The 24,121-nt window shown below is 35.6% G+C and overlaps 1 protein-coding gene across 1 annotated transcript; it reads right to left on the bottom strand.

Moving 5' to 3' along the window:
* Window positions 1-69: 69 nt before the first annotated feature.
* On the bottom strand, window positions 70-22,230 carry Sdb (SAXO downstream of blistered). The gene is made up of 6 exons (XM_015321645.2): window positions 18,449-22,230; window positions 12,541-12,824; window positions 11,218-12,441; window positions 9,608-10,047; window positions 9,319-9,521; window positions 70-9,225 (listed from the first exon to the last, which is right to left on the bottom strand). Exons 1-6 carry the CDS (start codon window positions 21,710-21,712, stop codon window positions 817-819), a joined length of 13,824 nt encoding a protein of 4,607 aa, XP_015177131.2. The 5' UTR covers window positions 21,713-22,230; the 3' UTR covers window positions 70-816.
* Between the last annotated feature and the right edge of the window lie 1,891 nt (window positions 22,231-24,121).

Raw genomic sequence — 24,121 nt, 5'->3', positions numbered from 1 at the left:
TAAATTAACAAAATAAAAAGAAGAGGAAGGAAAAAGGGAATACGAAATAAATAACATAACATAACATAATTGTAGATACACGTATTTATATATATAATTGAAAAATAAATTCATTGACAAATAATAAATGAAAAAAAAGAATAAACAATCATTCATTCGTTTATCAAATAAACTAAAAATAAAGTAAAGAAAATAATAAAAAGCGTCGATATTGCTGGAACAAACAAACAAACAACAAAAAAAGGGGAATATATATTTGTTATATATTTAATATAAAAAAAAACATATATATATGTATATATATATATATATTTGAAAAGTGGACGGTATATTTATCAAAAAAAAAAAAAAAATAATTAAACATAGTCCATGATTAACCTAATTAATTTGACGATCTTGAAACTTTCTGTTTAAAATCGAACCCTTATCACTGATAACTATTATAATTATTATTATTAATTATTATTTATTTTATTTTATTTAAGCTCTAATTATTGCTTCGTAATACACGTTGGTTGAATTTTTCAAATTAATTGTCAATCATGCATAATATATATAATATTTATATATATATATATTATAACAAATAAACAAACAAATTGCTTTTTATCACAATTAATGAATTATTTTTTAACAATCCAATCCGTTGCTCCCGTTTTCTAGTTTCGTACAAAATATGTCATGGATTAATTGGAGCACACCTTTGATCAAATACTCAGGAAAAATTTCGTTGAATTATTCTTGTGTCATAGATCAACAACAACAACAAAATCATAGATGAAACTATGACAGAGATTCGTCAAGTAAATCTCGATTTTAATTGGATACAACTGGCATGTAAAATTTGTGTTTAGGGGTGTCACGCGTATGTTTGAAGGGTGTTTGTTTGGATTCAATGAGGGATGCAGGACAAGGACCCTTGTGTTTAGGGGAATATTCTTTTTTGTACATGCTCGATGTTACAGCACTACCATCACCTAATTTGATATGGGATACATTGGTATGTTGTTTGTGTATTCTTTCGACTTTTTGATTGCTAGCAAAATTGCCATAAGTTTTGGCCTCGCTTTGAGAATAAAATTTACCACCGACAGTTAAATTGTCCTGTCTTACGATTCGTTGGGGTCTTTCGTAAGTAGATGATGCCCAAGGATTGGCTTCTTTATTGTTACGATGCATCGAAGTGTAACTACGTCTGTCTGTACTTTGACTCGAGTTGCTTATGTATTGTCCACTTTCTGCTAAATTCGACAAACTCTTTTTCTGATCAGCAGCAGTCGATGAAATTGTGTGCAGTGCTTCGGTTGACGTTGTCATCCCACTGCGACGATGAAGAACAGAATTTGTTACATCGGTGGATGACGATGAAATGATATTTTTTCTGTGATGAGACGTTTTGTGATAAGACGATTGAGATTCTTGAGTATTGTCCATGACAGATGATGATCCACTGATAGCTTGTTTGAATTCCGAACTACTCGCTTGATTACCGTTGTATCTGGCCTGGCTAGAAATCGTGTGTTGTTCGTGTTGTTTGATGTTTTTCGTCTGAGCACTTGTCGTTTGACGTTTATCAATGTGCATCGAATTAACGTAATCCCGTTTATTACTATCCTGAACCTGTTGTCTTTGAGTATCTTGAATCTGTTTGCTATCTTTGATAATCTGGCCCTGACGTGATTGATGATCTAACGATCTGTCTTCTATGATACGTCGAGATTGAACTACATTTTGGGATCTGGAGTGTTGTTCGTTTGAATACATTCTTTGCTGATGTTCACTCAAGTGTTGCTGTTGCTGTTGATGTTGTTGATGATGATGATGAGTTGTATGTAAACGTTGTTCGTTGTTCATTGCTGATACATTACGACGATCAATGATTGTCTGATGATGTGCAGTGTGAGCTGAAGAAACACGTTGATCGGATTGAACTGATGAGGTTGTCTTTTTAACGTCACTGCCACTCGTCCAAGTTTCTGATCCAATATTACTGATTTGTGCGGCAACTTCTTTACCAGTACGTTTGGTATACGTATTGTAATTCTTTTGATTAGTTGTTGTCATGACGCTAGTATCGTCACCTAAACTTATCGATGATTCCATATGACGTCTTCGACTTACTTGTCTATCACCGGTTGACAAATCCTTTTTGATTGGTGTAAACGTGTCCTTGTTCGTTGTCTTGGTTTCCATACTATCAGTGCTGACTTTAAGATTATCCTCGTGACGTTTAACCTCAGCACGTTCACCACGGACTACAGTATAAGTCGACTTTTGCATGCTGGTACCTTGGAAATCACCAGACATCTTCAAATTGTCTTCCCTTCTGATCACCTCGCTTCTTTCTCCACGTTTCATCGTGTAATCGTCACGTGAACGGCCTATGAAGTCCCCTTCAGGTTTCAAATTGTCTACATGACGAATGGGTGAACGTCTTTCACCTGGTTTTACCTTTTCCGGTGTCCTACGTTCAAAATCACCTTCTGGTTTCAAATTGTCAGGATGTTTGATCGGTAATCTTCGTTCGGCTGGACCCACGGGACTCTTTTGAGGTCTGTCAAAGTCTCCTTCGGGACGCAAATGATCGGATTGTCTTTTAACAGACACCCGATCCCCAACAACGTAAGTGTAATCGTCTTTTCTTCGTACGTCTATGAATTCTCCTTCGATTTTTAGATGATCCTCTCTCTTCTTGACATCAACTCGCTCAACTTTAGTGATTTTCTTGTAATCGTCACGAGATCGTCGAACATCCAATTCACCTTCCATACGCAAATGATCCTCGTGACGACGTACTTCCATTCTTTCACCATTCGTATATTTGTAATCTTCTTTCGAAGTTTGTACGATGTGCATTTCACCTTCCGGTTTGAGATTATCTTGAGGCTTTTTCATAGGTGAACGTTCAACTTTTTGAGGACTGTAATCATCCTTCGGTACGATATAAAATTCTCCCTCAACGTGCAAATTGTCCTCGTGTTTAATCGGGCCACGTTTCTCAGCTGGTTCAACTTTTTTCGGTGTACGTTTAGCGAATTCACCCTCAGGATGAAGATTGTCTTTCGGTTTTTTCACATCAGCACGATCTCCACGACCTGGAGTTTCTTTTTTAGGTCTACCAATGAATTCTCCTTCTGGATGAAGATTGTCAGGATGTTTTATTGGCGTTCTCCTTTCGGCAGGTCCAACTGGAGATTTTTCTGGTCTATCAAATTCACCTTCTGGTTTCAAATTGTCCTTAGGTTTCTTGATTGCTGCACGATCACCTTTGCCAGGTGACGATTCTTTTGGTCTTTGAACAAAATCACCTTCTGGTTTCAAGTTGTCTGGATGTTTGATAGGTGATCTTCTTTCTGCTGGACCTACCAGTGTTTTTTCTGGACGTTCAAAGTCACCTTCTGGACGAAGATTGTCCTCGTGTCTAATAATTTCACTACGTTCACCACGCGTTACTCTGTAATCGTCACGTCTTTTAATGTCGACAAATTCACCTTCTACTTTGAGATTGTCTTCTCTGCGAATAACATCCGTTCGTTCGATTCTCGAGGTTGTAACGTAATCGTCTCTTGATCTGTGCACGTGAATATCACCCTCCATCTTCAAATTGTCACGGTGTATGACGATCTCGGATTTCTCTGGTCTGCTAGGTTTGTAATCATCTTTTGGTTTGCCAACAAATTCCCCTTCCGGTTTGAGATTGTCTTTCGGTCTTTTTTGAACAGGACGTTCGGCACGTTTCGGTGTAAAATCGTCCTTAGGTCTACCAATGAATTCACCTTCGGGATGAAGATTGTCTTCGTGTTTGATTGGTGTACGTCTTTCTGCTGGACCGACAGGACTTTTTTCCGGTCTCTCGAATGTTCCTTCAGGACGAAGATTGTCTTTGGGTCTCGTGACATCGGCTCTTTCACCTTTACCAGGTGTTTTATCTTTAGGACGACCTACGAATTCACCCTCAGGACGCAAATTGTCCGGATGTTTTATCGGTGTTCTTCTTTCAGCAGGTCCAACTGTTGTCTTCTCTGGTCTATCAAATTCACCTTCAGGTTTCAAATTGTCTTTCGGTTTTTTGATAACAGCACGATCACCTTTGCCAGGTTTTACTTCTTTCGGTCTTTGAACAAAATCACCTTCTGGTTTCAAATTATCAGCGTGTTTTATTGGTGATCTTCTTTCAGCCGGACCAACAGGTTTTTTCTCAGGCCTTTCAAAGTCTCCTTCTGGTTTCAAATTATCCTTGGGTTTCTTTACGTCAGCACGTTCACCTCTCTTAGGTGCTTGTTCTTTTGGACGACCAATAAATTCACCTTCGGGTTTCAAATTGTCATCGTGTTTAATGGGTGACCTACGTTCAGCTGGTCCAACCGATTCCTTCTCGGGTCTCTCAAATTCACCTTCAGGTTTCAAGTTATCTTCTGGTTTTTTGATCTCTGGTCTGGTCACTCTCTTGGGCGAATAATCATCCTTAGGCCGACCTTCGAAGGGACCTTCGATTCTCAAATTATCTTCGTGCCTGACAATGTCTACTCGTTCACCTCTGACAACTTTGAAATCATCTCTGGTTCTTACATCGGTGAATTCACCTTCCATACGTAGATTATCCTGATACTTGACAACCTCGGCACGTTCCCGTATCATAAAATCAGTGTACTCGTCACGAGATCTGTAGGTTTCGATGTCACCTTCCATTCGAAGATTATCGGTACGTTTTACAACGTCCACTCGTTCACCACGAACTGTTACATAGTCATCTTTAGGACGACCCTCGAACGGACCTTCAGGTTTAAGATGATCCTCAGGTTTTTTAACATCAGCACGTTCACCTTTGGTCGGTTTGAAATCATCTTTAGGACGACCAATAAAATCTCCTTCAGGTTTGAGATTATCCGGATGTTTGATAGGCGTACGTTTTTCGGCAGGTTTGACTGGAGTCTTAACAGGTCTATCGAATTCACCTTCGGGACGTAAATTGTCTTTGGGTTTCTTAACGTCAGCTCTTTCCCCACGTTTCGGTGCATCTTCCTTAGGTTTACCTTGGAAATCACCTTCCGGTTTCAAATTATCAGGATGTTTAATTGGTGTCCTCTTTTCAGCAGGACCAAACTTCTTTACCTGTGGTCTATCGAATTCACCTTCGGGTTTCAGATTATCTTTTGGTTTCTTTATTTCTGGTCTTTCTGCTGGCCTAAATTCTTCGTGTTCAGGACGTTCGAAATCACCCTCTGGATGGAGATTATCCTTTGGTCTTTTAACTTCAGCCCTATCACCTTTCGTTGGTGTTCTCTCTTTAGGTCTCGATGTGAATTCACCTTCGGGTTTAAGATTGTCTGGGTGTTTGATTGGCGAACGACGTTCGGCTGGACCATATGGAGATTTTTCTGGTCTTTCAAAATCACCTTCCGGATGAAGATTATCCTTTGGTCTTTTAATATCAGCTCTATCACCTTTTGTTGGCGCCTCTTCTTTGGGTCTCGATGTGAATTCACCTTCGGGTTTAAGATTGTCTGGGTGTTTGATTGGCGAACGACGTTCGGCTGGACCATATGGAGATTTTTCTGGTCTTTCAAAATCACCTTCCGGATGGAGATTATCCTTTGGTCTTTTAATATCAGCTCTGTCACCTTTTGTTGGCGCCTCTTCTTTGGGTCTCGATGTGAATTCACCTTCGGGTTTAAGATTGTCTGGGTGTTTGATTGGCGAACGACGTTCGGCTGGACCATATGGAGATTTTTCTGGTCTTTCAAAATCACCTTCCGGATGGAGATTATCCTTTGGTCTTTTAATATCAGCTCTATCACCTTTTGTTGGCGCCTCTTCTTTGGGTCTCGATGTGAATTCACCTTCGGGTTTAAGATTGTCTGGGTGTTTGATTGGCGAACGACGTTCGGCTGGACCATATGGAGATTTTTCTGGTCTTTCGAAATCACCTTCTGGATGCAAATTGTCTTTTGGTCTTTTGATATCAGCTCTGTCACCACGTTTGGGTGCTTCTTCTTTCGGACGACCAATAAAATCACCCTCTGGTTTCAAATTATCTTCAGGTCTTTTTATCTCTGGACGCGAAGCTCTTTTCGGTGAATAATCATCCTTGGGACGACCCTCGAATGGTCCTTCAGATTTGAGATTATCTGGGTGACGGATGATGTCTGCACGATCACCTCTGACAATCTTGAAATCATCTCTGGTTCTGGTATCAGTGAACACACCTTCCATACGAAGATTGTCCTCGTATTTTGTAACTTCAACACGTTCACGGATAAGAAAATCGGTGTAATCGTCACGAGACCTGTAAGTTTCAATGTCCCCTTCCATACGAAGATTATCAGTGCGTTTGACAATTTCAGGACGATCAGCACGAACTGGAACATAATCGTCTTTCGGACGGCCCTCGAAGGGACCTTCTGGTTTGAGATTATCTTCAGGTCTTTTGACATCAGCTCGTTCACCTTTCGTTGGTTTAAAATCGTCTCTGGGCCTACCAGTGAAATCACCTTCAGGTTTAAGATTGTCTGGGTGTTTAATTGGTGAACGACGTTCAGCAGGACCAACCGGAGATTTTTCTGGTCTTTCGAAATCACCTTCTGGACGGAGATTATCCTCTGGACGTTTAACTTCTGGTCGTTCGGCACGTTTAGGAGAATAGTCATCTTTGGGACGACCTTCGAATGGTCCTTCTGGTTTCAAATTATCTTCTGGACGCTTCACATCAGCTCTATCACCACGAGTTGGCTTATAATCATCCCTTGGTCTTCCTTCAAATACTCCTTCGGGTTTCAAGTTGTCTTCTGGACGTTTTACTACTGGTTTCTCAGCACGTTTAGGACCGTAATCATCTTTGGGTCTACCTTCGAATGGACCTTCAGGTCTCAGATTGTCTTCGGGACGTCTGACATCAGCTCTATCGCCTTTCGTAGGAGTGTAATCATCTTTTGGACGACCCTCGAATGGCCCTTCTGGCCGTAAATTATCTTCAGGGCGTATTACTTTAGGACGTTCAGCACGTTTAGGAGAATAATCATCTTTGGGACGACCCTCGAATGGGCCTTCTGGTTTCAAATTATCCTCTGGACGTTTAACATCAGCTCTATCACCACGAGTCGGCTTGTAATCGTCTCTTGGTCTCCCTTCAAATACTCCCTCAGGTTTCAAGTTGTCTTCTGGACGTTTTACTACTGGTTTCTCAGCGCGTTTAGGACCGTAATCATCTTTTGGACGGCCCTCGAATGAACCTTCTGGCCGTAGATTATCTTCTGGACGTTTGACATCTGCTCTATCACCTCGAGTAGGTTTGTAATCATCCCTTGGCCTTCCCTCAAACGGTCCTTCTGGACGCAAATTATCTTCTGGGCGAATTACTTGTGGTCTCTCTGTGCGCTTAGGCGAATAATCGTCTCTCGGCCGTCCTTCGAATGGTCCTTCTGGTCTTAAATTATCCTCAGGCCTCTTAACTTCTGGTCTTTCTGCACGCTTCGGACTATAATCATCTTTAGGCCTTCCCTCAAATGGTCCTTCTGGTCTCAGATTATCTTCTGGACGTTTCACGTCAGCTCTATCACCACGCGTTGGCTTATAATCATCTCTGGGACGACCCTCGAACGGTCCTTCTGGACGCAAATTATCTTCTGGGCGAATTACTTGTGGTCTCTCTGCGCGCTTAGGCGAATAATCGTCTCTCGGTCGTCCTTCGAATGGTCCTTCTGGTCTTAAATTATCCTCAGGCCTTTTAACTTCTGGTCTTTCCGCACGCTTCGGACTATAATCATCTTTAGGCCTTCCCTCAAATGGTCCTTCTGGTCTCAGATTATCTTCTGGACGTTTCACATCAGCCCTCTCACCCCTAGTTGGTTTATAATCATCCCTAGGACGTCCTTCAAACACACCCTCAGGTCTCAAATTATCTTCGGGTCTTTTGACTTCTGGTCTTTCGGCACGTTTTGGTGAATAATCGTCTTTAGGTCTTCCTTCGAATGGCCCTTCAGGTTTCAAATTGTCTTCTGGTCGTTTTACTTCTGGTTTCTCAGCACGTTTAGGACCGTAATCATCTTTTGGACGTCCTTCGAATGGACCTTCTGGCCGTAGATTATCTTCTGGACGTTTGACATCTGCTCTATCACCTCGAGTAGGTTTGTAATCATCCCTTGGCCTTCCCTCAAACGGTCCTTCGGGTCTCAAATTATCTTCTGGACGTTTTACTTCTGGTCTTTCTGCACGCTTAGGACCGTAATCATCTCTTGGACGACCTTCGAATGGACCTTCTGGTCTCAAATTATCTTCTGGACGTTTCACGTCAGCTCTGTCACCACGAGTTGGTTTATAATCGTCCCTAGGTCTCCCTTCGAATGGTCCTTCTGGTCGTAAATTATCTTCCGGACGAATAACCTGTGGTCTCTCGGCACGTTTTGGTGAATAATCATCCCTAGGTCTTCCTTCGAATGGACCCTCAGGTCTCAGATTATCTTCTGGACGTTTAACATCAGCCCTCTCACCACGAGTTGGCTTATAATCATCCCTTGGACGCCCTTCGAATACACCCTCGGGTCTCAAATTATCTTCGGGTCTTTTAACTTCTGGTCTTTCCGCACGTTTCGGACTATAGTCATCTTTAGGGCGTCCCTCAAATGGACCCTCAGGTCTCAGATTATCTTCTGGACGTTTCACATCAGCCCTTTCCCCACGAGTTGGTTTATAATCATCCCTTGGACGTCCTTCGAATACACCCTCGGGTTTCAAATTATCCTCAGGTCTTTTAACTTCTGGTCTCTCAGCACGTTTTGGTGAATAATCATCTTTAGGACGTCCCTCAAATGGTCCCTCTGGTCTCAGATTATCTTCTGGACGTTTCACATCAGCCCTCTCACCACGAGTTGGTTTATAATCATCCCTTGGACGTCCCTCGAAAGGTCCTTCTGGTTTCAAGTTATCCTTAGGTCTTTTCTGTTCAGGTCTACTAGTTATTGCTGGTACAATGTAATCATCTTTAACATGTGACACCCCATCAAACGGTCCTTCCGGTCTCAAATTATCATCACGTCTTATATAAGTAGTATTCAGATAATCAGTTTCATCAAATGTTTTATATTCTTCATGCGTAGTTGTTGTACTCTCATGTAACTCAGTTTTACTGTAAAATCTATCATCCTCTTCCGTATAAACTGGACGATGACGTCTAGGTTCACGTTCAACGACATCGTATTTATGGAAATCCTCTTTCAAGTGGGAGGTTCCCTGTTATTTAAAAAACAAAAAACAAAAAACAATTATAAAAATTCTTTCCTAATTTAATTAAATTATTTATTAAAACGTAATTGTAATATTTACCGTGAATTCACCCTCTCCTACGGTGAGGTTATCCGTACGTCTAATAATTTCAGCACGTTGGATAGTACGATGATCAATAAATTCTGATCTAGTTGTTGTTTCATCTAAGAATTCACCCTCAAGTTTGGTGTACGTGTTGCGACGTACTGGGCTTGGTCGTTCGCCGGGTACCCCGGTAAACACCAGCTCTGTTGTAGTCAAACCTAAACGAAATGATTGCGCAATTAATTTAACAAACAAAAAAAAGAACAATCAACTTGCATAATTATATTAAACGATAATAACTTACTTTCAAAATCACCCTCGGGTCTGAGATTATCTTTTGGTTTGACAACTGGAGCACGTTCGCCATACTTAGGTGCTTCCTCTTCCGGTCTTCCAATAAATTCACCTTCTGGTTTAAGATTGTCCTGCGGTTTTCTGATAGGTGCCCTTTCACCTTTAGTCGGTGCTTCTATCTTTGGCCTTCCAATAAACTCACCCTCGGGTTTCAGATGGTCTTGCGGTTTCCTTACAGGTGCTCTCTCACCATAAGTGGCCACGTAATCGCTACGTCTCTCCCCTACAAATTCACCTTCCATGTGGAGGTGATCCTCATGGTGGTATCTGTGTTGTCTCTCTACGTGTTTCTCATTAAATTCTTCCCTATAGGAACTTTCTATATATACCGGTTCATCCCTTGAAATTTCTAAATGATCTTGGGGCAAATTGTGCGGACAACGATGACGTCTGAAAAATATTACCAATAAATAATAATAATTATTATTATTAAATATAACATTGTTTTTATAATAATATTTATAAACGATGACTATATAATATTAGAAGAAATCTGATTGAAATGAGAGTAGATTTCGTAATAGCCAACGCCCATATCTCATCCATAAATCCTTATTGGTATCACGCGAAAACCTTCGAGAAGGATTCACCTTTTATGGTGTAAAGAAAAAAAAAAAAGGAGCATGGTCGTACACGGTCTGACCAATTTCAAATGCAAATTTTTGAGATACCTGTACGAATCATTATTCTCAAGGCCCATTAGTCATATATATATAATATTATACTTTTATGTAATTTAAAGAAGAAGAAAGACATTTAAAAAATGTATATATTTATAAGGCTGATAGTACACATATAAAGTGAATTGAATATTTAAATCTAGGAAATATTCTAATTTCTAATCATAGACTGAGTTAGATAGACAGGTAAGTTAGACGATAGCTTCAATCGAAATGATGAGAACGTTAATGGTATGCATCCTATAGAAGAACCAAGCCCAAAGCCATAGGATCCCCCATTCCCTCCCCCTTTCTCTCTTCCTATTACTCATGTATTAGAAATTGGCTTAAAGTTCTCTCCTCTCTCTGTCTTCCTTTAATTATGAAATTCAATACTTGCTTTGAACCACACACACACACACACACACACATTCTCTCTCTTACTCTCACTTTGTATCTCTTTAATCTCAATATTAAAAGTGTATGTAGTACATATTTAAAATTTTTCACTAAAATCTTACCCGGTATATTTTTGAAACATTAATAATATGATTCATTTTAAAAAATATACTCTGTCATCTTGGAATACTGGGTGATATTCTAGTAAGAGCCTTGAATAAGAAACACGAATGCGAAAGGTGATCGAAAAGAAACAAGTTACCATAAAAGGGTTGCGTCTGGTGTCCTACTTTTCACATGTTTAAGACTTACACGTTAATATGAAAGTAGGACACTAGATTTATACATACACAGTGTCCCCAGGATTAACCGGCTAAATTGTGGGAACATATTTTTTTGTACAAGTTCAAACTAAGAGAGAAATGTTATTTGAAACTCGGTCAATCTGTCGGATCATAGTTTTTATTTTTAATGCTCAAATTAAACAATTAATAGCACTTACCCACAAGTACAGAGTTCACAAATGCACTGTTCCTTCAATGGAATACGCGAAATAATTTCCGATGGTGTTGGTGTTATTTCAGATTCATCTAAAGAGTCCGGAGTTTGATCACCGCGTCTTGGTTTTCCTGGCTTTTCTTCTAAATGACTGGGTTTTAATGGAACAGTTGGTTTATCATCAGAACGACTGGGTTTTCCAGCAGCTGGTCTAGAATCTGGATAACTGGGCTTGTCTTCGACTAATTTTTCATCAGGCTCATCAGGATAACTTGGTTTCTTAAAGCCTGGTTTTTCTTCAGGACGACTTGGTTTTCCTGCGGCTGGTCTTCTATCTGGTTCATCAGGACGACTTGGTTTTCCAGCAGCTGGTCTTCTATCTGGTTCATCAGGGCGACTAGGTTTGTCTTTAACTGTTCTTTCATCAGGTTCATCAAAATGACTTGGTTTTTTAAAGCCTGGTTTTTCTTCAGGACGACTTGGTTTCCCTGCGGCTGGTCTTCTATCTGGTTCATCAGGGCGACTGGGTTTTCCAGCAGCTGGTCTAGAATCTGGATAACTGAGCTTATCTTCGACTAGTTTTTCATCAGGCTCATCAGGATGACTTGGTTTCTTAAAGCCTGGTTTCTCTTCAGGACGACTTGGTTTCCCTGCGGCTGGTCTCCTATCTGGTTCATCGGGACGACTAGGTTTCCCTTCGACTGTTCTTTCATCAGGTTCATCAAGATGACTTGGTTTTTTAAAGCCTGGTTTTTCTTCAGGACGACTTGGTTTCCCTGCTGCTGGTCTTCTATCTGGTTCATCAGGACGACTTGGTTTTCCTGCGGCTGGTCTTCTATCTGGTTCATCGGGACGACTTGGTTTTCCTGCGGCTGGTCTTCTATCTGGTTCATCGGGACGACTTGGTTTGCCTTCGACTGTTCTTTCATCAGGTTCATCAAAATGACTTGGTTTTTTAAAGCCTGGTTGTTCTTCAGGACGACTCGGCCTTCCTGCAGCTGGTCTTTCATCAGGACGACTTGGTTTCCCTGCTGCTGGTCTATCCTCTGGTCGACTGGGTCTATCCTCAACTGTTTTATCATCCTCTGGACGAATCAACAATTTAACAACTTTTTCAGGTTTATCCGGACTCGGTGATCTTTCTTTCGGTCTACTTGGTTTACCTGCTGCTGGTATTGGTTGCTGTTTTCTAGTTGGTGACACATAATCTCGCGATTTTCCATCGGGCCTGACAAATCAATAACAATTATCATTAATTTAAAGTAATGTCAATAATTGAAACATGAAATATATATTTAAGAATACTCCTAAATTGCATAGAACTTACTTTTTGAAATCATCCGTTTGAGTTTTGTCAGGTTGCTGTGGACGTGATGGTTTTCCAGCAGCTGGAATTGGTTTCGTTCGATCGTCTTCCCGAATTCCTGGTATTCCTTGTGGATAACCAAGTCTTTCTGGGGAAGTTTTTCTCGTTGAATCGATCGTTGTTGATTTAGGAGTTGAGCTGGTGGTGATTTTCTCGAATCGAGTGTCGTCGTGGACATCTCGAGCTACCATACTAGTCACCTGCTCTGTGTCGATAAATTCTTTCGTTGATTTAGTGACATCTCTCTGAAAATCAAAATCAAAACCAAACAAAAATATAAAAACATATTTCTATTTATACAAATTATATTCTTGTGATATTACTATGTGTCTCTTTCTATTAAAACATCGTACGTGTTATGAATGATGCAACACGTAGTCCATGATGGTATTCATACGAATTAATCGTTTATTATCTTATCTTGTCAACGAACCACCTAGACCGTTAGCCAGTTCATTCACCTCAAAGACAATTAAAACGGACTTTGCTAATCGAAATAATTTGCGTTACGCTAATTACAAGTTGCTTTCACGTACCGCTTACTAATTTCTTACTTACTATATAATAAAACGTCATTTACGTATTATTATTTTATATTTTCTTGAAAAAATTATTAAAAATATAATTATTAAAAATAAAGATCATAAATCATAATATTTTCTAATCCAATCATAAATCTACAAATTTATAATAGAAATCATGTATTATTTGACAAACGAATGATTTAGTTCGTAGTTTGAGAAAAAAAAATCAAGTAGCTATTTGTTTAATGCAAAGTCAAATCAATTTACATACGATTAAAACGCACAACTGCAATTACAGAAATCTAATCGATCGATTTAGAAGAGATGAAGTAAGCAATACCATATTTTCTAATAATTATCTACTGTTAGCAAAAATCTACTATTAAAATAACCATTAATTTGCCATTAGAATGAAATCATACCAATTGTGATAATCGATGAATCAAGAATAACAAAAAAAATAACATATGATTGAAGGTAACATAAATTTCTAATCTCGTATAATAGAAAAAAAATATATATATATATATACACGTTAATGATACAGTCAGTTAAACACAGATTACAAGGTGTAGAAAGATTGATTATAAGAATGAGAAAAGATTTGAGTTTTTTATTAATTATTTCTATTTACATTTTACTAATACGTCTGTAATGTATAAAAAAAAAAAAAGAGAGAAAGAGAAATAGAAATAGAAAGAAATGTTTAAACAGAGAAAGAGAGATTAGAAATGTCACGTGCTACTTTGTTTCAAAGTAATACGAGATTGCTATGGATAATTTTTATGCACACACCTTGTAAACGTATCACGTAACCTGCTGATGTGAGTTATAAACGTTCTCCTATCTTTCACAGATTCGATTTCATTCTTGTCTTATAATATATCCAACTTTTTCTATTTATTTAAACTTATATATTAGTTTGTTGGTCGATAGTTAGTTCAAAAAAAAAAATAAAAAATAATTGTATGTTCGAGTGAAAGTTTATAGAAAGGAAACCTCTGTGTGTATCACATACATCTATTTTTAGTATTTTATCATAATTATATTTAACAGTTTATTGTTTTTAACTGATTATGAGATCATTTATAGGAAAAAAAAATAGAAAAAATTATTAGAAAAATGAAGTAACATAGATTTTACGGTTAGTTCAACGAATTGGTTTGGTTTTGCTTCGTTAAACACATTCACCATAATAAGTTTTACTACTGTAACGCAACCATCATCATATATTTAAGAGTGGATAATAATAATCGAGAAAAACACGTGTGTATATGTGTGTGTGTGTGTGTGAGTGTGCAATAGGTAATGCATTAAACGAAGTATTATTTTACTTACAAATGTGCGAATAATATACGCGAAGTTAAATTACAATGATGTTCTATTACGATAGTTCATTTTTACGATTATTACTATTACTATTACTATTACTATTACTATTTCTAATGGTAAAACGGGGATTATACTTTCGTGCATGAATTGAACAATTTTGATTGACGTTTTAGATCGTCACGCTAACGTAACTTGAACCTTTGTTTTTTTTATTTCACTTACCAAGCTACTTTTTCTTTTTGTGTTTTTTTTTTTCTGTTTTATGAAGAAATTATTTGAGAATGATGACGTTTCGTCTTAGTTTGCATTTAAAATAGTATAACAATAAATATTATTTTAAATATATATTTAATTTATTTGTATTTTATTATTATTATTATAATTTAAATATATTTTTGAACAAAAGAATAAAAATCTTTCCGTATATTGTTTTTTTAATTTAAAATCCTATTTCCTTTAGTGCAATATATGTTTTTTTTTTGTATTCTACGTAAATTTGACGTAATTAATCGAAATATAAAAATATACATCCTTTATCCTGTTTAAAATCGTGTACTTTCAAGCCAATGGTAACTAGGATAAATGAGAAAGACAACTAATGCAACGATTCGTCGAGAAAATACAGGTTACGAGTATTACATATATGTATTATATTCCTGTATATATGTATATATATATTTACACGCGACACACGTCTCAACTTTGCGTGTCACAAAATAAGTGGAGCGTGCACTGATACTGCTACCGATACTTTACACGTTCTGAACAATCGAAAAATTCTAAGGTGTTACCTACATTTTTTTTTATTATATATATACATATAGGGTGTACCAAAAGTTCTTCGATCGATGAATTAAATAAAAACAATTGTTAGATAATTTAAAAATTGTTGGATGAACCAAATGTTGTTTGATAATTTGAAGATTTCGATCTTTCACGTTTTAACACATACATAATATTATAATTTATATGTTTATGTGTATGTATTTCTCTGTATGTGTTCATTCACAATATGTATATTCGTCACGTTTATTTTTTCTCTTCTTTTCAAACATTATTTCCGCGTAATTTTTATGATAATGCAATACATAAACCACAATTCATGACTCGTTGTTTTTTCTTTCCTTCCTTCGTGTTGCCAATATATATTTTCAAAGAAAATTGATGACATTAAACAAAAAAAAAAAGAAAAAAGTAATTTACATTGACGAATAAAAATATTGTAAAGAGGAAAATTGAAAAAAGTGAATAATAAAAAATTACAGGTGTTTGTTCATTAATATAATGTTCGAGTAAATAATGTGTAACGTAAGAAACGTAAGATCTAAAATGTCAGTCTCTGTTAAAAAACAAATCTTAAAATCCGTGTTAACGATCTCAGGAAATATCGTATTACATGTTAACATGTAAAGAGAACAAGAGTCTGTTTCATCATCTATGTACTCAAAGATTTAAAGAAGAAGAAGAAGAAGAAAAAGAAGAAGAAGTAGAAGAAGTAGAATAAGCTACTTATATACGTGCCATAAATATATACATATATATATATATGTATATATGTCGTATTCATGTGGTTACGGATTAGGAGTTCTTTTTAAAATTAGATAAGTATGGATTTGAAGAACTTGAAACGAACTAAGCAACATTCATTCCTAACTAACTAACTTAAATATTAAATAGAAAAATGTTAGAAAAAAAATTGTAAGTACAGTTAAACTAATATTTTATAAATTTAATCAAATATTTATCAAGATTATATCAAATTTTCAGAAATTCAATTTACAATCCTAGAACATTATTTGATTTATTTAATTCTACAAAATCAAAATTTATTTTTTCTTAATAATTTTTAGTTTGTTTTTTACAATGTTCGATTTATCTGAAAACTTTGATTATAGAATTTTTGCAAATTCAATTTACAATCCTAGAATTTTAGAAATTCAATTAAGAATCTCTAGAATTTGATTTATTTGATTGTAAAAAAGTAATTTATTTTTTCTAATAATTTTTAAATGTTAGAATTATCTAAAAAAAAAAAATATTTCTGATAGAAGATAACTATAATACTAGATATTATTATTAAAAAAATAATTCATCTTGTGTCAAGTAAGAAATTGTCGGAAACAGGTCGTACATTTAAAAAGATCAACGTGAACGATGACATCACTGACGAACTCATGACTCCAAGTATTCAGCACGATCGTTATCGTTTCAACAAGTACATATGATACATACACACATATGTATATATACATATACATGTTTGATCTATTGCTTAGAATGCTTAGATCATTTAAAACATCTACGTATACATACATACATATACATATGTATGAACGTTCAGTCAATTTAACTATACCGATTTATCTTTTATTAGTCTGGAGATTTCTATGAACAATAACTATGACCTTGGACTTGGAAGATCATTTAGAATCATGATAAAAAAAAAGATTAAAAAAATAGAAAAATATATTTTTTTTTTAAATACTATTAGAAATTCATTAACACGATGACTATTATTTATTTATATTTTTCATTACGTGTTATTCAGTCATCAGAAAAAAAATAGTTAATATATATAGATATATATGTGTGTATGCATCGTGGAACGAATATTTAATGTGAGAATAAATTAGTATAATTGTTTGGAATCGTTTAATACACGTGTAACGTGGGTAGTCATTAATACTATCATTTTACGTAATTATTAATAATATTTTTAATTAATATAAATTGTTATAAATTGTAGAAATAATTAATTAACATCCATGAAGATAATTCTAATCATTTCTAATCCTTTCCATTGTTTTATAAAATTTCTGTTTTAGAAAATTATTTTCATTATTAATCAAATAATTTATTATTTTACGTGAATAATTGTTCATAAATTTCCATCTAATCTTTATATTATTTAATTAAAAAAGTGTTATAAAAAAAAAATCCTTTATGTATATATAATTATAGTTTTTAAAATAATTGACCATTCTTCTTCGTAGATAAATTTTTATCAAAAAATTCCGACATTTTTATCTCATTACGATATATCGTTAAACGATAAATATATTAATAGCAATTCAATGAACTTTTTTTTTTTTTTGTCAAATGATTACACTGTCAACAAGTCAAACTCATCTTTTATTTTACTTTTAACATTTCCATTGAATTTCTTTCACACATATACAAAATAATTTGCGATAAAAAAGGAACCATTGATGATCGAATGATCTAAATTACATTTTGTTAATAATTCAATCAATAATTTACAATGTAAGTAATAAAATAATAATATTATCCAAACTAGAATTATGCTCCTGGCTAGAATATTATCCTTCGATAGTATCGATTAGTAGCCTAAAGCGTTTTAACATTTAGGTGAATCATAATCATTCTCGATGATATTCAAATTTCATGAAAATAATATATTTCCTTTTCTATCTCTCTCTCTCTCTCTCTCTCTTTTTTGTTTTATACACATATGCACACGTGTGTACATATTATAATATTATTATATTTTGTACTTCTTCAACCCACATACTATTTACTCGAACGACTATTAAATTGACCAAGCAGACAACTGTTGAATTTCAATGGCGACGAAACAATCATAATTTTCACGATTACGTCCAATCTGTAAGTTACAAATGTGAACGACACTTGACAATTAATAATAATCAAACAAATTCATGATTATACGTTTAAATCAAGATTCTACGTATGTGTATATGTGTGAACGAGGCTCAACCCACTCCCTCTTCCAGCACCACCACCACCACCACCACTACTACTATCACCAACCTTTCCATGTAATTATTTTTACATTAAGGCAAAGGATGATCTCATCGTTCTGGATAAAACACCTAACTCGTATTTAAAAAGAAATTGTTGGTCAATATTATCCAAACCATGTAAGGATTATTTATCGAATAAATATATCTGAATGATTACTTTATCTTCTATTTTTTTTATTTTCTAATTTTATTTTATGTATGTGTGATTTATTTTTTTTTCTTACTCACCAAAGTGTCCTTGCGAATATCCGTAATAAATTCGTTGATGACACGTTCCTCGCTAATATCCTGCACATCCGATTTAAACGTAGTAATATTAGTTACGTCACTGACGTTTCTGATATCCTTGAAATCTGATTTATTAAAGGTAGTAAAATCAGTGACATCAATGGTATCCTGGACATCGCGAAAATCTTCGACAAATGTTGAAATCGTTGTCTTTTCGATTGGCTGATCAACTGGTTTATCTTTGACATCTTCAGATTTTTTATCATCACGAGAAGGAGAGAAAGTTTTGTCAACATCCGTTGGTTTCTTTTTAAAGTCCTGCGGCTTTTCGTAAACAAAGGAACCATCCCAAGTGGATGCACCAGGTTTAGATGGTCGAACAGATCTGTCTTTCTTTTCAGGACTTTGTGGTCTTTTGTCTAAGTCATCGGGTCCTTTTGATTCCTTAATTAATATCGTTTTATCCGAAATATCTTGGGTAGTTTTAGACGAATCAATAATTTCACTCGTTGAACTATAAACTTGTGTTGTACTGGTCAAATCTGTAGAGACATCTTTAAAAGTTACCGAAGTTGTTGGTACCTTGTCATAAACGAAAGAACCATCCCAAGTTGAATCACCAGGTTTCGAGGGACGAGTAAATTTATCCGTTGGACTTTGGGGTCTTTGAATTTGTTTGACGTGTCTTCTTTCATCGATAATATCTTCCGTAGTCTTCGAGGAGTCAATAATTTCATTGGTTGAACTAGTTTTTGTGACTTCAATTGAACTGGTCAAGTTTTGTGTATCCTTCGTAATATACGAACTTGTTTTTTTGTCATCGAATTTTTCATAAACAAATGAACCATCCCAAGTTGAAGAACCCGGTTTGGTAGGTCGATAAGTTCTATCTTGAACATGCAATGATTCGTCGGATGGTTCGGTAATACGTCTTCTTCCAGTGTCAGGTGTTTCAGGTCTATCTTCAAACGTGATAGTTCGTTGAACGTTAGAATTGAAGTTTGGTTGTTGTCCATCTTTATATACGACCGTTTCGGCGGAAGTTGAAGTGAAATCGAGGTTGGTAGAGTCATTGTAAGTGTCATGGCTACTTATCTTACGTTCCAACGTTTCTTCCACGTGTAGTTGTTGCGTTAGCGTGTTGTTAAACGTCTCGTTGGATGTCTTATCGTGAATATCGATGGTAACGTCGCTCACATGTTTCCTAGGTCTGTCTACCAATGAAATATTAACTTTACTACTGCTATCCCCTACTTTCGATACGTCACTGTATTTCTCTTCAATTTTATTCGTTCCTTGTCTTCTGTTAATGTCTTCCGATTTTTCTAATACGAATGTACCATCCCAACTCGATGAACCAGGCTTGTCAATGTACTTTTGTGGAACATGGTGAACTATAGTTTCTATCGATGACGTGTCCTTAACGTCAGTGAAACTTTGCTGACTTGAGGAATGTTCAACTATGTAAGACGTCGTTGAGATGTCAGCTTCATTGATAGAATGATCCTCGGTAACATCGCGAATCACAAATGTCTCGTCCATCTGTGGTCTTCTTCGATGACGATCAACTTTAGATGGCAATTTTTCATAAACGAAACTACCATCCCAAGTGGATTCACCTGGTTTATAACTACGATCCTTTTTCATGGTTGATCTTGAAATACTTTCGTCTTCCTCGTGAATAGTTTCTGATACTGAACTTACCAATTCGACGTTTTTAGTATCGCTGGAAGATGCATACTCGACAACGTAAGATGTTGAAACGTATTCAGAAACATTTTGTTGTTCTTCAGAAATATCTTGTACATCAACAACCTCACGTTTATCGCTTCGTCTAATCATTTTATCGATATCTTGTTGTTTCTTATCAAATTGAAGATTTTTATTGGTTTGATCTGTATACATTTGAGATTCCTTCGAGCTACTGATTTTTTCTTGTGAAATAAATTTCGACGTATCGGTTGAACCTTCACGAATATTAACGACATCAGACGATTCCTTTTCATACGTACCATCTAATGATTTTTCTTTGTAATCACTGCGTTGAGTGGATTCAATGATATCGTCCTGATTGCCATGCCTAAAAACACTACTGTCAGATACGTTGCTTCTTCTTTTAGCTTGAACAGGTTTCTCGTAAACGAAACGACCATCCCAAGTTGAATCACCAAGTTTTTGACGACGTACATCAGTGTTACTACTACTACTACTACTACTAGTGGTAGTTAATTTCGATGTATCCTGCGTAGTGTGTTGTTTAATAATCGTACTATTTGAAGTTGACCCAGTGGTGATTTCAATGCCGGTCGCAACATCTCTTCCTCCTCTTTCGTCGATCGTTCGATCCAACATTTGACCATGCATTTCTTCTTGACTTTTTCGTATTTGACTCGGTGTAGATTGTTCCTCGTACGTAAAAGTACCATCCCATACGGTTGTTGATTGTCCTGATTTTGTCGTAATATCAAGGACAACACTTTCACCAGTTTCCCTGGCCTCGTCGTCATCGGTAAATTGTACGACACGTGAACGTTGTGGTTCAGCCGGTAAAAATTTTGTCTCGTGTTCAACGTTTTTACTTTTAGATGACAATACTTTACCATTGTCGTCGATCATTTGTGCGGATTCTCGGATAGTTTTAACGTTGCTAACTGTCTCACCATTTTTCGTTATTTCTTCTTTAGATTGTTGATTCATTTGTTTGGTTTCCATCGAACTACTTGACGATGACACTTGTTGTACACCACTTTGATCCAATGAACTGCTACTTGTCTCAAATATTTTACTACTCGATGACGAGGACATTACTTCTGATCTTTTATCTTGAACAACAGTAGTATGACCATGTTGTGGTTGTTGTTGTTGTTGTTGTTGTTGTTGTTGTTGTTTTAGGGATAATTTTTCTTGAATTAAAAAATCCTCTGATGTCTGACCATTTCTCTGTGTCAAATTACTCCTTGCTGATTTTTTAATTGGCGTTGAACTTTCTATCACGCGTATTACATTACCTTTAGAATCCATGATAACTTCACGACTGGTATTGCTACTTTCAATTACACTACTTCTACATTCCCTCTCGACAAAACTTTGAGCTTCTTCAAGGACGCTGCTAGATGATACCACTGTTTCAACAACACTAGTAGATGCCATCTCTCCTGTATTATTTCGACTATTATTCGTAGACATAATCGTCTTCCTTTCCCCGGTATTATCTTTTGTTCCCGTAGTATTATTTGTTGATTCTTTCTTACGATTCAACGTCATATTTATATTATTATTATTATTATTATACTCAGAGACACCTAATTAATTATATCAATTACGATTATCAAACTCTCTTTTATTTTTTTACAACGAAAATATTTATATAAAACACCTCACTTATATATATTTTCTATTAATTATAATTATCACAAAATTAATTCACGATACAAAACAAATGATTGTTTACTACTTGTCTCACTTTTTATCAAAACAAATTTTTTTCAATGTTTTTCTCACTTTCTCTTTTTCCTCTTCACTCGCCTCTCTTCTTCTACTTCTCTCTCTCTCTCTCCTTCTCTCACTCTCTCTCGCTAAGTTCGCAGGTATAACAGGAAAAGGAGTGTGTGGTTTTCAGTGATGTTCTCTGCTCGATATTGCACGTCGATGTGGCACCGCGGCCAACTCGCGGGCCCTAGTGACCAAACACACCACTCTCTCTCTCTCTCTCTCTCTCTCTCTTATTCTCTCTTATATTCTCTTACTTGGGCTTACGGAGAATGCTGATTCCCTCTACCACCTTCAAGACTTTACTCGACCTCGTCGGCTTGGGACGTTTCTTATATATCCCCACTCTTTATCTTTTTCAATGTATGCGTTCACGTGCATGCACATATGTATGCGTATGTTTTTGATCTTTGTGTCACAATATGTGTGTGTGTGTGTATTTCTTATATTTCTTTTTTCCATATGTGTAATAATATATGTATGTGTCCTCTTAACGCACTTTGTACGATATACATAAACATATACGTTTGTTTATACCGTCTGTGTGTGTGTATATATATATATAGTATAATGATCGTCTATCTCTTTCTTCTTATATCTATTCTCTCCTATTTTGTTTTATTTTCTTGTATTTTTTCTCTTTGAACTTTTACCATAACTTCTCTCCTATCTTTTTTTCTTACTCGTAAAATGCTTTTACTATCTGTTTACTTATATTTCTCTGTAACATATGTGTGTATGTGTGTGTGTACGTTTGTTCTAGATTAGAAATGATTAGAATAATAGATGCATCTCTCTCTCTTTCTCTTTGTTTATTTTATTTTTGTCTATGAATACAGTGAGTCCCAAAAATTATTGGTTTAAGTTGATCAAAGTTCAAAAGTTTATGAAATAGTTTAAAGTACAAAAAAAGTTTCAACTTTGTTCGGATGGATGAATCAGAAACAATATTTGTGCGGATGACTCATAAATGATTAGAAAAATATAGAAATTTGTAAAATAATTATTGAAAAAAAATAAATAAATGTAAAAATTGATCATTACGGTACTTTCTGTTGAAGATTTTAAACTAATGGGTTATTTTTCTTACGAGATGTTACGAGAATACGATAAAAGAGGTTCGTTTGAGAGGAACTTTAAGCTCTCACAAGAGGAACCGGTTCCTCGTGACTACTAACTAAGACAACGACAACAACAACACAACTACGAACGATGATAACGATACAACGACACAACGACAACGTTACAACGACGACAACGACTAACATAAGTCGATGTAAACCGAGCGATGACGTAGACCGTCACGAATCTTCTCATTCTCTACCCTTTTCCCCCTTCATCTTCTTCTTCTTCTTCTTCTTCTTCTTCTTGTGGTCTCCTCGTTCTCCAATACGATGGAGAGACGCCATAGTGTTTCTACTTTTACATGAGAAAAACAGAGAGACAGATACGAAAAAAAAAAAAAGAAAAAGAGAGAGAAACAGATAAGGAAATCGTCTTATCAGAAAATATTTCAACGATAACGTATAAATACTAGACATATTTTTGAATAGATCAATAATATTGTTGAAATAATTTAATCGTTTACAATGAAAATTCACTTTGAATGAATTATTAATGATGTTTATTATTACATCATATTTTTATATTTACAAATTTAATCTCACATTGTTAATTTCCAATGAATTTCAAAACTATTCGACCGATTTTAATAAAATTTTAATTATTATATATATATATATAATTATATAATATTATTTTTTATATGTTTATTTTTTATATTTTTTTATATATTATATAAAATTCTTTTCATGTTCAAATGTATTATAAATCTTTAAATATCTCGAAACAACAGATACATGACTTAGATCACTTTCATAATTATTGGGCACATATAATGTTCATGAAAAAAAAAACAAAAATACCCTTAATAAACATAGAATAAAATAAAAAATAAAAGTAAAATCGTGAATCAATTTGAATTGAATTGAATTGTAATTGAATTGAAACTAATAATAATAATACTTCGTTTATCGTGGGCGCCCGCGAAGGTTCGTGTCGCAAATTGACTACAATGAAAAATTAATGACGTAGTCTAACGCATTATCGAAGCATGAAAAACGTAACAACAAGTTTGAATCATCAAAGAGAAGAAGAAAATGAGAAAAAGAGAGAGAGAGAGAG

The sequence above is a fragment of the Polistes dominula genome, unplaced genomic scaffold (assembly GCF_049000335.1).
Source record: "Polistes dominula isolate Pdom_NZ unplaced genomic scaffold, Pdom_raw_medaka contig_78, whole genome shotgun sequence".
Taxonomy (NCBI): Eukaryota; Metazoa; Arthropoda; class Insecta; order Hymenoptera; family Vespidae; genus Polistes; species Polistes dominula.
Note: the sequence above shows the minus strand (reverse complement) of the source record. Positions and strands in the feature narration are given on the sequence as shown.